This window comes from Cyrtonyx montezumae, unplaced genomic scaffold (genome assembly GCF_038088225.1).
Source record: "Cyrtonyx montezumae isolate F1298 unplaced genomic scaffold, pur_monq_1.0 scaffold_10, whole genome shotgun sequence".
NCBI lineage: Eukaryota > Metazoa > Chordata > Aves > Galliformes > Odontophoridae > Cyrtonyx > Cyrtonyx montezumae.
In genome coordinates, this window is record NW_027071826.1 from 16,069,679 (window position 1) to 16,087,835 (window position 18,157).

General features: G+C 38.4%; 1 protein-coding gene across 2 annotated transcripts in view; it reads left to right on the plus strand.

Annotated features, from left to right (window-relative positions):
- Positions 1–2,132: 2,132 nt before the first annotated feature.
- EML5 (EMAP like 5) overlaps positions 2,133–18,157 on the plus strand; it is a 91,223-nt gene continuing 75,198 nt past the window's right edge. For both annotated transcript variants that reach the window (XM_065751430.1, XM_065751436.1), the window contains exons 1-2: positions 2,133–2,329; positions 17,230–17,389. In XM_065751430.1, the coding sequence (XP_065607502.1) occupies positions 2,133–2,329; positions 17,230–17,389 (357 nt within the window). The remainder of the gene's footprint in view (positions 2,330–17,229; positions 17,390–18,157) is intronic.

An 18,157-nucleotide genomic window follows, 5' to 3' on the forward strand; every position in this document is an offset into this window, starting at 1 on the left:
GCAACAGAGAACAGCCATGCAGAGTTAATATCAAATTATAAAGAATACTTTTTGGAAGTACAAAATATGCTAATGTTTCCAGCCTGTTTCTCTGAGTTGTCTCCCATCTTGGGGAATTCTCAGAAATGGGCTACCCAAATTCCAAGGTGCTCCGGCTGTCTAGAAAGAAAATAGAAGGGGAAAGGAGTGCTTATGACTTTTGTGGATGTAACATTTGTTTTATCTGATGGGGAATATATAGGACTTTTTGTCATGATTTCTTATAAAAAAAAATCAAATTTTTCATGGAAGGGGGAGTTTCCTTGGCTGGATATTTGAGTCAAGATTCAGGCTGCATGAATCTCTGCAGACTTCTTTCACATGCTTTGTGTTGAATTCAGTGAACACGTGGAACTGAAAGCTCCATCTGATCCTGGTGTCATAATCCTTATTGTCAGTGCTTGAGATAAATATCATCTCTTGGTGTTCTAGACTGTGAGAACGTGTTGACATGAAACTAAGTGTCTGGAGTTCTCAAATGCATGTCTTTACATGCCTTTTTAAGACAGTAAAAGGAATATTAAATTTATTCAGGAAAGGTTTAAAAGGAAAAACTTCCACTAATAATAGGAGAAATACAGTGCAGAGAATGTCTCCAACATGAAGGAACTCATCATGAGTTTCATGGGAAACACGTCAGTATAACTGATAAAATAATAGAAGATAAATAGAAATAAATAAATGTACATTTAGAAATAAATCTTGGGAGCCCAGAAACACATGTGAAGGCAAATCTGTGCTGAAAGTACTAGGAAAATGATTGGTTTTATTTTCAATTATCAAATCAGGCTAGCTATCTGGGAATCATGGAATAATAGGGGTTGGAAGGGACCTCTAGAGATCATCGAGTTCAGGCCCCCATTAGAACAGGTGTTCCAACTTTGTAAAGCAGAGTTATTTGTATGATCATGGAATGCATGCACACCTGGGTGGCCAATTGCATCCTCTGTAGTTTGACAAGACTGTGAAGGAGTACGTTCTCTGGAGCAAAATTTTGGATATGGCGAGGGGTTCCCTGCATGGCTGTTTTATCCAACATAGAACAGTCACTCCAATCTTTAACACAGGGAAATGACAGCTTTTCTGTGTGAAGAAGATTGGGTATAAGAAGGTTCTTTTTGTAAGGGTGGTGAGGCTCAGTTGACCCAGAAATGTGGCGGATTCCCCATCCCTCGAGACGATGTCAGGCTGGACAGGGCTCTGAGCAACCTGGACTAGCTGTAGGCGTCCCTGTGCATTGCAGGGGTGTTGGACCAGCTGTCTTCCAAATGTCCCTTCCAACTCAAATGAATTTATGATACTATAGAAATAGCAACTTTCTGATGGGTTTGAGATCTGTGGGTGAGAGATGGGCGTGCTCTCCTTGCACAAATGAGGAAATTAAGGCATGGATGAGGGAGCAACTGGTGCGTGGTGCATGCCACTGGCAGTGGGGTTAATTACTAGTCATTAAAAATTACAGTTGACCTTTTCTTCACGGATGAGGTTCGGGCAGCGTGCTGGGCAAGCAGTGACAAGGTGAGGCAACTGGTGAGGGGTGGCGGGTCGGCAGGGAAGGCAAGGTGCTAGGACGTTCGGGACAGAAAAGCCAAAACTCAGGTGGGGAGGGGGAGAAGACAAGAGCCCAGCCAATAAAGACAAAAAGAAAAAAACTGGACGTGAAAGCTCAGCAAAAACATGAGCCAAGAAGGCGCGATGGCGACCCGCACACACCGGCTCCCGCCTCCCGCCGCGCAGGCCGCCCGGCCGCCTGACGGCGCTGCCCCCTGCGCAGGCGCAGGCCGGGGCGCGGGGGGGGGGGCTGGGGGTTGGGGGCCGGAGCGGCGCCGCGCCCTCGCTCCGCGTCCCGGGCGGTGTCTCAGTGCAGCCATGTCTGGCGGCGCGAGGCGGCGAGGCGGGCTCGGTCGGCGGCGCCCTCTGTGAGGTGGCGGCGGACGAGCGGCGGCGGCGGGGATTCATGTCGGCGGGCAGGGATTAACGCGGCGGACAGCGAGCCGAGAGGAGGGGGCGGCCGAGCGACCGAGCCGTCTTCCCCCTTCCCGCGGGGTCTCCGTCGGGAGAGAGCCGTAGCTGGGTGGCGGGGGCGGGAGGACATGGCTGACCGGAGCGCGCCGAGCTGCCACCTGCGGCTGGAGTGGGTCTACGGTTACCGGGGTCACCAGTGCCGCAACAACCTCTACTACACGGCAGCCAAGGAGATCGTCTACTTCGTGGCTGGCGTCGGCGTGGTCTACAGCCCCCGGGAGCACCGGCAGAAATTCTACCTGGGGCACCAGGACGACATCATCAGGTACCGCCGCTCCGTCCTCCGGCCGCCCCGTGGCTGCACGCCACCCCCTGCGCCCGTCTCCACCCGCGGCCGTCGGGGCGGGGATGGAGACGGCCGAAGGAGCCCGGGCGCCGGGAGGGCCCCGCCGGGTGCTGGACGGAGGAGAGGCGGAAGCCGAAGCGCGCTCCCCGCCGAGCGCTGCGGGGGAGGTTAATCTGCGGCAGCAGGCGGTGCGTGCCTGCGGGGTTAGCGGCCTGCCTGCGACTCGTGCAACTTTGGGGTGATCTCGAGAGAGAGAGAGATTCCGCCTTTCCTGCGGAATCGCGGCTTTTGTAGGACAGTTCACTCGCAGTCAGAGCTGTGAGATGCTGAAGTTCATAAAAAATAGAACCGAAAGCTAACGTTGCGGAGGGGATGTGCTGTTGTTGTTTCTTAAAGTGTTTTCTCTCCGGGGTGCTGTATGCTTGTTGGTGCTGTGAGATCCGTGAGAGAACGTGAGGAGTGTGAAGGGCAGATGTGAGCCTGAGTCATCAGCCCTCTCCAGTAGGTGTCATTGCGGATGGATTTTAGATTCCCATATCATTACTTTTCCTTTCTGAGTAAGAGCAGCAACCAATTTTGTCATTTACAGCGCAGCGTTTGGGTTTATTTTGTTAGTTAATGCTCCAAGTCGTGCCTTCTGTATGTGTTACTCATGAGTAACAGGTAAGACATGCAGAGAGCGGAGCAGATGCTGTGTCTTTTGCCATTGTTTTATATGCACTTGAAAACTTGACCATAGCGGCCACTTTTTTCTCTATTTAAATCTTCTGCACTAAGAGCTTCCAAGACTTAATGTCTGTCTGTGAATGCTGCCCCTTACAAGGCTGTCATGCCTATAGTGTATTTGTCCATGGTGCTGAAAATGTAATAAAAAATTAGATGACGCACCATTGTAGATTGCTGTGCTTGAAGTGTTGAGTATCGAATCAGAAGTTTGAATCACTGTTATGTCTTTTAATACTTTGACATTCTCACCTTGGGCCAGTAAGAGGGATTTCTTTAACAGTGCTGTGGCCACTTCTTATGTCAGGTGCTGCAGGAAATCCAGATCCACAACTTCCCATCCAGCTAAGGAAGCAGTGGCTGATTACTGGCTATAATATAAAATCCAAGGTTGCTGTAGTGGAACATATTAATACTGTGTATCCATGACTGCTTTTGTGGAACTCTTGCAGGAGAGCTAAACCATTGAGAACAGTGACAATGACTTCATGAGATTTCTTTTTACGGGATGTACTTTGATGGAACCGTGGTCCAACATGCTGGAGTTTCTCCTGCTTTGACTTGTACTAATGCTGAGAGGAAATAATTTTAAATATTTTAAAGCATTTCAACTTTACATGGTTAGACTTTTGCTTGCTTCTTAAGTAAAAGTGTTCGTATGCTTAAGGAAGCATTCTCTGTTAGAGCCACATGGTTATTTCTAATGGTAAGATTAGCTTTGCATTGATAGGTATTTCAGTTCTTTTTCAAAAAGGAGTATGGTGCCATTTAAATGTAATCATCGCATATTTTTCTTGACTAAACTTGGCTGCCAAAACAGATTCTCAATAAAAAAAAGTCATAGTATGAAGTTAAAGTGTTAATTAAAAATATATGAGAAATTGAGGGGCAAAAGTGGGATTTATAATGCAATAATTAGTATTATTGAAACTGAGTTATTGTATGAAAAAAAATTAATGTATTATGTTTTAATTTGCTCAGCAAGTACCTCCTGAATGCTGAGACATTTGTGATATTTCAGGAAAAGCAGCTAGAGGATTGATTGTATTTTTGCATGGAATCTCATTTGTGAAAGCCGGAATGATGTCTGAAAAACTTACATGTTTAAAGAATCAAAGTACAGAGCACAGCTCTGTAGCTAGAAGCAGTACAAGGCTAAGCAGTACAGACTGCATGCTACACGGTGATATTATTAGTACTCCTCATTATGAGAACTTCTGCATCATTAGCATGCTTTGAATGACATTCTAATTTTAAGCAGCAGTCAGGAAGAGAGGAATTGCAATTCTTAAATCAGAGACCAGTTCTTTATCTTTAGTAATAGACAGTAGTATTAGATGAATGGGCAAATAGGGAGTATATTCCTGTTGAAAATTTTCTTTCTAGCACTAGCAGTTAGTTTGGCTTTCGTCTACTGAGGAGTTCTGTCTTTTTATTAGACAAAAACCTATAAACCCACTGTGAGTTTGTTTTTTTTTTTTTTAACACAATTAAACATTACATTTATTTCCAATCTAATCTCAGTTTTAGTCACAATTTCACCCTTAGCCTCAGTGTAACTGTGAGTACTGAAAAGAGGAGAGTTCAGTATTTTGTATCTTAGTTCTTTTAATTGATCTTTTGTTTAGAAGAGAGTAATTAGGGTCACTTAGGGTCTCTTCTTTTGGTCTTTGCTTTTGTTTTTCTTGTTGACTTTTTTATTTAGCTTCTGTGTTATTTCTAAAGGGACCTATCTTGCTTTCTGGTAATTTTTTATTATGTTTTTTGTTTTTTAATCTCTTCTGCAAATTACTTTTTGGAAATCAACCCACTGTTTTGGAGGATGGAGAATATCATGTTTTTACTCTTAATTCTATTGCTTTCTTTAATGCGTCAGCACACTTCTTTTTTTTCTGTTGAGATCTTCTCTATCTGTGGACACGTGTGTAAAATGTCACTTAGCTGCAGAAGTACTTTTGGGGATGCTAACAAATATGGTGTTTTTGTTTTGTTTTGTTTTGCTTTGCTTTGCCTTTGGTGGTTTTTTGTTTTTTGTTTTTTTTTTGAGGGCATTTTATATGAGAGGGGTAGATGTACATGAAATCTCAGCTAACTTAATTCAGTAGTGTTACCTGATGCCAGCAGCATAACTTGGTGAACGTCCATTGTGTTTGCAGAAGATAGCATCCAGCCTGGGCTGTGTATGTGTAGGAGATACTCTTTTTGGAAAAATGTGTGAATAATCAGCACAAGGGTACTGATTCAGAGTGGAGGATTTCATGGACTGCACAACTAGTTTGTGAGTTATAGTTTGGAGTGCTTCATAGTAGAGGAGGAAACAATGTCATGGTGCCATCAAGTTAGACCTTTTCTTTCTTCATAATTTTAGTTGTTTAGAGAAGCATGAGTACATGTAGATAAGCTGTCCTTCCCTTGTCTGAGAGACTGTAGAGAGATCATACTTAATCCTGATCTGTATAAAGAATTCAGAAAATGCCTCTGTGGGGCATAATGTAAGCTGATGCTTGTGTTGAGGCTCCTTATTTTTCTGATACAGCTGAAGTGTATTTCTCTTTCTGTACTTCCTCTGATGGAAGTTATGAATGCTCAAAATTCTGGACTCATCCACCTTTTTAAATGACTGTCTACTGGCCTTTGATATTACCAGGGCAACTTGCATGCTGCAAGCAAACTTTTAGATTGGTTTTTCCTTTATTTGTTATTTTTTTTACATTTATTTCCAGCCTTGTGACTTTTTTTGTGAACTTTGGAGTACTGGAATTTTATTAGGAGTTAAATTTTTTACCTGAAATCAAGGATGCTATTTAAAAGGAAAAGCAAATCCTGAGATCAAAACAGTGCTTATTTCTGTTACTGTAAACTATACTGGAGCAAGAAGTAACCAAAACTCTATCCACTCTCAAATGTAGTCTTTCTGGGCACTTTATTTCACTCTGTCATCTCTTTATATGTCAGATTTTAGCTCTGTCTGCAAGAGATGATCCTGCTTGCGATTCTGTCATTCTCCTCTTGTATACCAAGGCAGAATAATGCTGTTTTTTTTGTTTGTTTTCCTAGCATCAGTGTTTTGCAGATGTAGTGGAAATCAAAAGCACTGCAGTCCTATCTGCTCTGTGGTGTTAGCACTGCCCACCAGCCCAGTTTGAGTGAGATTTTTCTACCAACTGGTGCAATCTTAAGCTTGTCCAAACATCAGTATCTGAGAAGTGATAGACTCTTGTCATCTGCTTTTTGAGTCTGCTGCTATTAAATGCTCTCCAAGAGGCAGGTGCAGGCTTACTCCATAGCTCTCAGTGGTGGTTTGTAGACAGAAATTCTAGCAATGCAATGGTTAGCCATGTTTAGTTTTGAATGACGCCTCCGGTCTTTTTCTCATCCTCTTTTTGTTAAGGCTTTGGATAAATATTTGTTGGATTTCTGTGAAGATACTGTGTATTCCCACCACTTCTTTGTACTCTGTCATTCTGCCTCTGTTTGCTCCCTTCTGATGCATGTCATGAGAGAAACCTAAGAAAAAAGAAAATTTGCTAAGAAAAAGAGCAAAACAGAAGGTTTTGCAAGAATGCATTACAAAATCATATAATAGTTTGGGTTAGAAGGAACTGTAAAGATCATCTAGTTCTAACACCTCTGCCATGGAGTAGAGGGAATAGCACAGTGAGAAGTTATTCTGTTTCCCTCATTTCTAGTCCTCCAGTAAACTGACTGTAAGATCTGTCCTAGTTCTTAAAAACATCAGTTATTCAAGTAATTGGGAGTTAGGGTATTTGCTGTCAGGTTTATTGTCTTGGGTTTTTATTCGCCTCGAATGAGTACTGTATAACTGATCTAACTCTAGATGACAGTCATGCACAAATGTTAAGCAATGGAGATGATGTACGGCTACAAAATTTTATCATACGGAATTCTGTCATTTGTTTTGACAGGAGATCTATGAATTTTCACTAGAAATTTCACAATTTGCTTTGTTATTGCACATGCCAGGGAATGTAACTGAATGAACTGCTGCAGTTGCCACACAGGTGGAGTTTCTTAATAACCCATTACATGTGCAACCCTTTCTGTTCTTTTGCATTACTGATGTGATAGAGGAAAAGCATGCTTTAGCATTTTATGGTGAGGAAGTCTTTGGATACCATTGAGCTGCAAACAGTCCAGATCTTACTTTTTAGAAGAGAAGCCTGTGGTTTATATATTTATTTGTTGACATGTAAACACCCAAGTTATTCCAACAGTTGTAGCCTTTAAAGAAGTCCAGCCATCCCTTTTTGGCTCCTCAAATAAGAGTACTGGGAGAAAACAGTAGTGAAATCCATATTACAGTTACACTTCAAATCTGAAATGGTTTTCCTACAGAAAATTGTATTACAGGAGACCAATGAGGTGCATGCATTATTGGGGGTAGCCTTGGGAAGCCAGTCTTGTTCTGAAATGCCAAAGAAAGGCCACGTTTGGAATAACTGTGCACCAGTTTGTGCTTGGGGCTGACTGTCTGGAAAGCAGCTTTACATAAAAGGAGCTGGGGTTCCTGGTGGACACCACATTTGAGCGTAAATAAGTTAGCAAAGTGCTCTTGCTGCTAGGGAGGCTGACATTATACTTGGCTGCATTAGTCAAAGTGTTGCTAGCAAGCCAGAAGTGATCCTTTGATTCTACTTAGCTCTGGTGAGGCTGCCCCTGGAACTCAGTGAAGTGGTGAAATCACATAATGCGTGCAATTCCATCACAGCAACTCAAATTGCTTAAACAAAGTAATTCAATATGGCTTTTTTGAATACATTATTTTGAGGAATTGGGTTTTTTTTTTTTTCCAGAAAGTTTAGGTTCTCACCTTAAATATCAAGTCTTTTTCTTAGCTTATTCTTCAGCTTATATGGTGCCGTGCTTTTTCTGTTTATACTAAAGAGAAATGCATCTACTCTCACTTTGTCATCTCCAGATGTTCTTTAAGGGCATAATCAATTTATTTCCCTCCATAAAAAAATTCCTGACTTAATGGGACTTAAATTACATCATAATTATAGTAATCATTCCTCCTCTGAGCTTCTAGCTTGAGTATCTTTTGACTGTCTTATCAGTCAAAACGGCATTTCTTGCAGCAGATGTAATTGCCATGACAGTAAGATAGTCACTCTGGTGACCTCTTCATCTTATGCCAAAGACCTGGCTAAGCTCTGTCCAACTGTACATGTTAAGTGAATTCAGGTAGGTGTATGTAACTCCGGGGGGAAGATTTGTGTTCAGATCTTAAACAATTTGAAGGAGAGAGAATGATGTGTTTTAACTCTAGAAAAACAAGTTTTCTGTGTAGTTCTAGGTCTGTGTGGCAACGCATGTGTTGTACGAGGCTGGCAGATGTTGTGTGAAGGGGTAATTGTTGAATCTTTGTACAAGTTGTTTGTTTCTGCTAAGAGCTTTGTGTATTCTTTTAAGGTATCGTTTCTGTGGATTAGTCGCATGTAATGAAAATATTTTGGAAGTGCAGAATGAAACACTTACTATTCATTTTTAAATGGGACTAGAATTTACCTGTTGTTTAATATGCCTGCCTGTTGTTAAAATAAAAAATAAATAATAAAAAACTCACTTTATTTTTTCTAGTTAAAAGTACATAAATACAAATATAAAAAATATCCAACCAAAAATGAGCATCTAAAGCAAACCAGAAGTTGATTAAAGTAGACCTACACAGTAAGGAGCTACAGGCTTGCAAGCCTGCCTTCATGCATTGTGCTTTTCATAGCCAGCAGTCACATCACCTTCTGATCTGATTCTGTCAGCACTCGCAGGCAGGGTCAGATCAGGTCAGTACTTACATGAGAAAACATCTTGGTGCTATAGGAAATTCTTTTCTTGAATTGGTCGTTGGCTGTTTCTCTCAGAAGTGATGCAGCAACATGAAGCTCTAGGACAACATGTCATGGAAGAATAGGAAATTTAACTAAAAGCTTAATAAAATTTGATCATTAGCAATTTTTAATAGTTGGATGCAGAAGTTTTGATTTTTTTCTTTTTTTCATTTTTCCAAACTGCAATTGAAGCAATTACATTTCTGCTTACCTACTTTTTGGATGTTTAATTTCTTAGTTATCCTCTTAATGTCAATTGGAAAGTAGATTATGTACCTGGCTGATTTCATAACAGCATTATGAAGTTTTCTTATTATTGTGTTTACAGTGTAATTATGGTAGCATACTTGGTGATAGACAGTAGCTTAATATGTTTGAATAGAATAATTCTTTTGAGGGGATAGTCTGAAGCCAAATGTTTGGGTTTTATTCAAAGCTTAAAGCTTCAGTTAAGACAGTGAAATAAACTTCAGATTTAAAAGTTGAGTTCGTTTTTTTTTTTTTTTTTTTTTCCTGAGCACCTTAGATTAGAACACACAGTGTGCTGATCTGACATATCAAAAACAGAGATTGGATTTGATTGTAATTATTAAGGTAACCACTGTCGGGTTTTTTTCGAAGTATACATGGCTTCAGAGAAAAAAATTAACAATTATATGATGTCCCCAAAACTGTAGAAAATAAAATGTAGTTTTGCAGTTGAGGCCTGTATTGACATGAAGTTAAAAGGGTGGGAAACTTAGTTTTGTAGTATCTCAATGTTTCCTTTTTTTTTCTTATTTCTTAATTCAATATACAGTTTATTTGATTTTTGAAATCATTACAGTATCACAGCATTACGCTTTTGATTTAATACAGCACTTTTATCTGGTATCAAAAGAATTAAATAATGTACTGTTCAGAAAAATGGCAAGGCTGTCTAGTCTGCATCAATAAGGATAAATCATATTTTCATTTATGATTTAGAAATCATAACCTACAGTTAGATTTATAGTACTGTTAAAATAATATCATTGATTTTTTTCACTCATTCAGTAGTTATTTGATTTGGAATAATCTGTTGATTTTGCTACTTTCATGTGAAAAACACAATGCCAATTAGCTCTGGAAATAACTTAAAGGAACTTTATAATCTTAATTGTCTTCTAAGTTAGGTGGCAGAGTATAAAAGTTCCCTAGGTTATTTTTGTAATGTAGATGAATGCTCAAGGTTAGATCCTTTTGAATTCTCTTCAAAATGAATACAGTCAAGATTTTTGCTACAGTGAGATTGTGTGATGAATGCCATCTGCTTTAGACTGAGTTTCCCTTGGAGCATTAAGGAAATGATGGAATGGTACAAATGTGTTTAACTTCCTTGTGTTAGGGCTCAGTTTACTCTCATTACTCTAGTGAGTTGAAAGACTTTCCAATATTACTATTTGCAGTATTGTTGTTGCTGTTACAATTATTTAAAAGGGTAATGTCTACTTATATTGAATTGCTTGATTTACACCAAGAAGCTCAGCATCAGGAGCAGGATCGCCCTTTTTCTAAAACAAACAAACAAAAGTTTTGAATAAACTTTCCTTTTATAGATGACTTGGATATTTTTATACACACTTTATATTATTTTGATGTTTGATCACATTTGGAACTCACAGAGGTTTATTTGCACTAAAGCAGTACTGATGAATTAGGTAAAATTATCAAAACAAAGCAGAAAAGCACAGCTTAATTAATGAGCAGTGTTCGTTGGAGAGGATTAGTCAATTTGCTAGTGTACAGTATACACCTATGTTTGGGATGTACATACAAAGCTGATGTTTTCACTGTCGAATTTGCCTAAATACATCTCAGTGCTACATTATATTTCCTCTGTGAACAATGTGAAACTTTATTTCAAATAGGCAGACTTATTCTGGCAAGCCTAGGAACTGGAGGAACATGTCTGAAGAGTTAAGTGCCTGAATTTTGAGGAGAATAATGTCATTTTAAACAAAATGATTGACTTCATAGTTACCTCAAGAGGTACTTTAACTGGTGGTTTAGCCAGGTCTGTGACAGGGAAATATATCCACTAATACTGTGGAATAGGATAGATTACAATTTGAACTTTCCTTGTCTTTGTACAAGGGTATATTGTATTAGATATGTGACGTACTATTATATGTCAATAAAAAGTTCATTTCAGGCAAGTAATTCTACTAAAAAGAAGACAAATAAAACTGAAGCAAAGGACCAGACCAAGTGAGGCTAAAATGTAGTTTTGAGATAGTTCCTGTAGTTCTCGTAGAGTCATTGCGTTCTCATGTCCAGTTCATACTTCTCAGTCCTGATTGAATATTGTGTTATTTCTTTATTGGAATTGGAGAATGAAGCTTGTGGATATGGTGCACAGTTTCATAATGATGCTTTAAAAGTCTAGGTGGAAAAGAATTTTTACTACTTAGCTTTGTTCTGTTTATATGATACGTTTCTGACTAAATCTGTTTGGATATAATGGTGTTAAAATAGCAGCTTTTCAATTTTCTGAATTATGGGATAACATTTTAATTAAAAAAAAAAAAAAAAGCTCCTGAAATATCACTGTGGTGTAGATGTGTGTAAACAGTGTGCATACACACGCATACCCCGTATGTCTCCATTTTAACAAGGCAGAATGCATACAGAAGGAGTGTATTGTTTCTGTGTTTTGGTTATCTGACAGCTCTATGAACCTGCTCTGGCCTTTTAGAGCTGTGTTCATCCTTGTTCTCTGCTTACAATCTCTCCACAAGAGCAAGCAAGGTGAATGATGCTTTGTCTTAGATAGAGACAAGGCATCTGACAGCATCTCAAGATTGCCTGAAGATTTCTGCTGATGAATATGACATTTTAAGCTATTTTTTTCTTCTGCATTACTTAATGAAATAACATTTAAAAAAATGAAGAACTGGTAAATATTTGACTTGGGTTTTTTTTTTGTGTGTGTGTTCATTTTTGGGTCAAGGTTGCATTTTTAGATGCTTGCATTTTTATCTTTGTTTCTTTTTTACGTATTGTTTTTACTTGCTGCTTTTTCTAACCTAGAAATTAATGACATGATGATGAATAACCAGTGAAACGTTAGTCAGTGCTAAGTTCATTTATTAATAACTGTGATTTTACATTTTGCGGATTACAACATAAGCTTATGATAATTGGAGTACTTTATTACCTTATTGGAGGTACACAGCGGCACCATTATGCTTGAGATAAACATAATTTTAAAGGAGAAAGTTAGCATTTTCTGGAAAGTATTGCTCATGAATGCTATTTATCTATCTTCTCCTTTGTAGTGCTTTTCAATAATGATGTTAATGAGTCCAGATATGCAACAGATGTTACTGACCTTGGAATTCTTTCAGTATTGGATTTACCCATGCTATCCTGTTCTTTTACACTTCTGATACCCGTTGACTTTTTCTTTGTTTTAGAAAACTCTTTAACTGTTGCATGCCTGTGCTGTTGCTTAAGTGGTTAACAAGGCAGAAAGCAAAGTGAAAATTTCAAGTACTTTCTTCAGAACATTCTGAGCTCTGTCTTGTTTGCATAATTAATTAATTTCAGGTGTTCTCCCAACTTTAAGTGGTGCCCTGGCTAACTTCACATTTATGGACGTGATGTTAGATGCAGAGATTATAAATTCCAGACAAGATAGCTTTATTTTCTGTAGTATAATGGGGTGTAGTGCCTGAAGGGATCTGTAGGAACTGGCTTTTAGATCTAAGAATCTTTTTCCTCAGTTTTCATGTCTTTTGGCTTGGAAACTTTGTGTCACTGGTACCACACTCATTGTCTAACTCTTTGAAGATTATCTTGTCTTTTTGTTCTCTTCTGCTGAGTTTTGGAGCAGATAAAATACTAAACGGTTTTTGACAGATTTTAATAAGTTCCTTATAAACAAGCCTTTAGATAAAGGAAATGTAATGTTGGCTCCATCACAAAGTATGTTAATATCTATTTTAGCCTGTAAATGGCAACCCAGTGTCCGTGGTATGAGTATTTCCTATCAAATAGCTGCTTTTCTGTAATACTTTTTTGCAGCTGGGAATAATCAGTATAATCAATATACAGTTTTAGTCTGTCCATCTGATTTGTACTCCTGTCCATAGTAGAGACTCTTACTTTGAAGCTGTTTGCTTGTACAATTTAAGGAATCTTCTAAAAGCTATTTATGATACCATTGGTGCTCTGATAACAAGTATATAGCAGGCGTGGGAATGATGCTTCACAATGAATGCTGGTTTGTTCATCTTATGGGAAATAAACCTGCTCAGATTTGATCTATTTGAACTTTGATGAGAAATGTTTGCTGCTTACATCTCTTCCTGCTACAACTTCAGCTGTATGACATAAATAGTTTGTAGTTTCTCCTGTCATACTTTCTGGGGAAATAGGGGTAAGTGGCAGCTATTAGGAGAATATCTGCAACTATATATAAAATGTCTTGAAATGTATGATGAAAATGTTTTTACTTTTTTTAATATTTACTTGTAGAAACAATTTCACACTTGAAATTAACTTTTCTATAATGAATATCTGAGATGCTGTTATTTTACTGCAGCATTCTTTTTTACTGGTGCCCTAGTTTTATGAAGCTCAGATGTAGTCATGTGAATATTCTCTTGGATTTTCATCCAATATTGTTGCTAAGGAAACATCATCTTTAATGCTGTATCCTTGTCTGCAGCTTGTCTGTATTAATCAATGCTTGTTAATGCTCAGCATGAAACAAGGGGGAAAAATCTTGATTTGTTTTATAATAAAGTAGTTTGCTGGAGACTATTCTCCTTCAAGATCCCTTGCCCCTACAAACCTCATACAGACTGCAGGGTCACATAAATGTGTCTGCTGTCATCCCATCAGATGTAGTATCAACAGGTTCTATACATTTCTACAGGAGGCATTCATTAATAATTAATGCTGTTGATCTGATGTCAGTAATATACAGTGTGTGGATCTGCTCAGAATGATGGGAATGCTGAGGTGAGAAAGGACCTTTTGTTTAAACTGTACAAGAGGAGCTTGAGTGCATTGATGGAGAAACTTGCCTCTCTTCACTATACTGTTAAAACTGTAATACTGTACTTCAGTCTGCTTTGAATATCTAGAAAACGACATGTCAGTCAGAGATATCGGTGGAACTCTGTTCTCAACAGATCTGGCTATTTGGTTTTATAACAACAGTGACAGGCAGATTTTTGGATTTTCCACTTGTTAGCTGCTCTCAGAAGTATCAAATGTTATAGTGAATTTCAAAATTAATTTGACTAGGTAGTTTGTTAGCCTGATTCCTGCTTTATTTTGTGGTTGCATTTGACTTTTGAACATTTCCCTTAAGATCAGTTTCATAGGATGCTATGTTGACAATAACATTGTTCTGGAAAATCCAGGTCTGAAAGGACAGAGGTAAGCAGGAAGGCCTGAATAAATTACTTTGTTAAGAATATTTGTTTCCTTATTTGGACAAGCAATGATATTCATCAGCTTAGTCATCCCCCTATGAAAACAGAAGAAATCAGGCAAAATTTTACAGTTTATCTGTGTAGGCAAGATGCAAACACAGTTTCTGTAGTCTAACCTGGAGAGGTTATCCCAGCTTTTGTTATCAAGATGGTAAAAGGAACATGACTTCTTTCCTCCTGATTGCAGAGCTTCTCATTTGCACTAAGCATTCTCCTACCCCTGACTGACGAATAGGAAACTGCTTCGGTAGCTGGAGTGGTATAGTTGGATACCTCTGTAGAGGTGTCTTGGGAGATCTCCACTGGGGATATCCACAGACAACTTGTGCTCATTGTTTTTATTTCCTGTTAACTACATCATATCCATGAGTGAAATAGTCACTGGATAGCAGAGGCTTGTATTCATCCCTTGCCTGGGACCAGTCCTAGTTATATTTTTTTCTTTCTGGAGTTATAAGGTATTAACAGTGTGTTTCTCAGGACTATCTTAATAATGAACGTTCCTGAATTTGACAGTTGTATCAATAAGTTTCATTGGGAGATGGTGCAAATGTCCTGTATATTTGGTATTTATTGCTACATCTGCAAGGATTGTTCAGTCACCCATAGTCCAAAAAAAAAAAAAAAAAAAAGGTAAGGACCTTCAGATCTCTTAAAACCCAGATGTAATTTTTCTGCTTTAATCAGAACTCTGAATTTCAGATCCAGATCTGTACGTAGGGCTGTTTGTGCATGTGTGTGTATACCCAGGGTGAGTCCTGAGTGTTTTTTGAAAATATGTTCTATGAGAATTGCAGTTATAGAATGGGGACCCTAGTCTGATTGTCCCTTCTGTTATTTCTGTGTGCCAGTGATTCACTTGCATGATGTGTTAATAGCAGTGCTAAGTATAGAGTTGAAAAGTCCTGACGTCAGGTTTCATGAATCAGTCATAAGACTACTGTATTTTTCTTCTCTTAGTTTGTCTCTCTCTTTTTTTTTTTTTCTTAGTCTTCATTTCTATCCCTTCTTGAATTTCTTTATTGTCCATCTGGTCTTATTCTCGCCCTCTTCACAGTGTCTTTGTAAAAATTAGCTCATTTTGAATGCAACATTTTCTCGTCCTCCAGATGCTCTTCCTATTTCCTCACATGTACACCATCTGCCTGAGAGTGTTCTGGGAGTTGTGCGGGTGTTGGTCAGGATTAGGTGGCAGAACTGAAGTGAAATGTGATAAGTCTTGCTTGCCAGATCTTTTCTGCTTTGCTTTTTATTTATGAAGTTGCTCAGTGAAATAAAAAAAGGAAGCGAAGATGGGAAGCTGTGAACTAGAAAGCAAATTGAAGAAATGTTGGTTCCTTGATCCTAGTACTGAAGATAATGTAGAATAGTGAGGAATTCCCAAAGAAATGTGTAAGAGTCCACAGTCTTTCCATCTTTTGTGGAAACTGAAGATTAAAGGGTTCCTCTCAGTGTTGTGGTTGTGGAATTTTTAGAGCAACTATCTGAAATCCTATATTAAAATAGGAGAAATACAAGAGGATAGTGTGTGGGGCAGCATGACCTCATGAATATTAAGCAGCTTCTAACACTGTTGTCTCTTGTTCTTTTTATGTATAGGAAATGTACATATCTTTAGAATTCAGCCTTCTGGTCATTTTCTGATGAACTCTATCGTGGCTATTTCTAATACATATATAGGCTTCCCTTGCCTCCACCCTTTGAACTTCATTTATCAAAGTAAAAGTTCAGATCTAAGATCTTACTTGAGCAGCGTGCTCAACCTCTCTTTTCCATGTAATTTTGAGAAAAAAAAACATATGTTGTTAGTGATTCTCTCCAGCAGTCTCCAAGGATCATTCCTCTGATCAATCAGTAAGGGGAGGAAACATTTTTTAACCAAATTGAATAGCTGACTTTTGGCAGTAAATCTTCCTGACTCATGTATGATATTTTTCAGATCATTTTGACCTACTCTATCTAGACTGTAGAATCTCATCGAGTAGTGGAGATAATTTTCGATTGCAGTATGTTCTCACTTTTCTTTTTAATGAAATGTAAATCAACAGATGTCACATCCTCCCCTGCAGCTTGCTTTCATAAGCAGAACGCAAAACAGTCTTGCTGACTATCATGCTTTCATGATCCCTAGTTTGACAATACAGTTCTGAAGATGCTGTGCAGACTTTGGGAGATTCTGAACTCTAAGAAAATTCTCTGCAGTGTTGGCAATGTGAAAAGTTAACACTTATTCAGAATGAACTATTCCCAACTGTTCTGTTTCAGTTTAGTCACCTGAAGTCTAGTCTTGTCATAACGTCCAGTTTCAGATTTGGCTTTGATGTACAATCACTTGAGAGATATCTTAAGAAAGCTATTCAATCTTCTCCTTTAGAAAACAAAAATATCAAAGAGTATGAGAATTGGATAGTTCTAGGCATGCTTCTCTCTCCATTGATAATAGATATGTTGATAGAGTAACAACTCTTTTTTTTTTGTCTTTCCTTTGTATTTTTAAATATCAAGAAAGGTGGGGGAAGGGAAAAGACATATTTTTTAGTGTATGACAGTCTGACTTAATTTAATAATCTGAGGAGGTTAGAGCAAAATATTAATAACTTCTGCAGTTAGTACAATTGGAGAAATCCTTGAAGGCTCCAATTGAAAGAAGGTGGCACTGTGGACTTTAATAAAAGAAATTTTACAGCAAATACAGTATCTGGGACAAAATTAGTTAGTATCTACTACTACTAATGAAAAAATATTGTGAGATCATTTTTTATGGGAAGATATAAATGCAAACTACTAGGCAAATGTAGAAGTTTTATGCAAAAATATTTTCTTTTTTTTTTATTGGCAGCCTTGCTTTGCATCCTGAACGTGTGCTGGTGGCAACAGGTCAAGTTGGAAAGGAGCCATATATCTGCGTATGGGACTCATACACTGTGCAAACTGTATCTGTTCTGAAGGATGTTCACACGCATGGTATAGCTTGTTTGGCTTTTGATTTAGATGGTCAGGTATGTCATTTTTGTTTTTTTTTTCCAAACTCTAAGAAACTGCAACTATGAGATGTTGTTTGTATTGTTGGAGAGACTAGCGCCTTATTAAGATGACAGCAGATGGTGCTCTGTTGAACACAGAGGAAAGCCTAGTTGTAACATGCTTTTCTGCTAAAACATACTGGAATTATTGTAGGGAGGCTTTGAGTTTTTTCAGAGTGATCTACAGGTTTTATCATTTTTATTTCTCACTATTTACTGCTTTCTAGAGTCAGTGCCTTTCTATGTTTCTGGTTGACAGTGACAGCTTTTCTCTTTGTTGTTCTTGTCAGCGTAAAGTTGTCACTTTCTCACTTGAACAGTGTTAATAATTTGAGATCAAAATTTACCAATTGTTTTGTTATGTCCCCTAACTCTTTCTTAGAATGAAATTACGTGTTCCCTATGTACATAAGGGGATATTTGAATGTAGATCTATGATCTGTTCTGGGTGCACTGAAAACTGATTTTTCTGTTTAGAGCCATAAATGGACAAAATTTAAACTGGCTGCTTTTCACAATGTTTCCATATGATCACCTTTTTCCTGGCATCTGTGAAAATTTCATGGTTTCTAAGGAAAAGCTAGTTATCGGTTTTTTGACATCTGCACCTCCAAAATTGTTTACCTGTGGTAATATGTCCATATGCAAAATAAATTTATTTACATCTTCTCTGTCATTTTAAATCTGGACTTGTCACTGTGCAGCTCTCTGTGATGAGGTTCTTCTAGATAATCCCCACAAGGA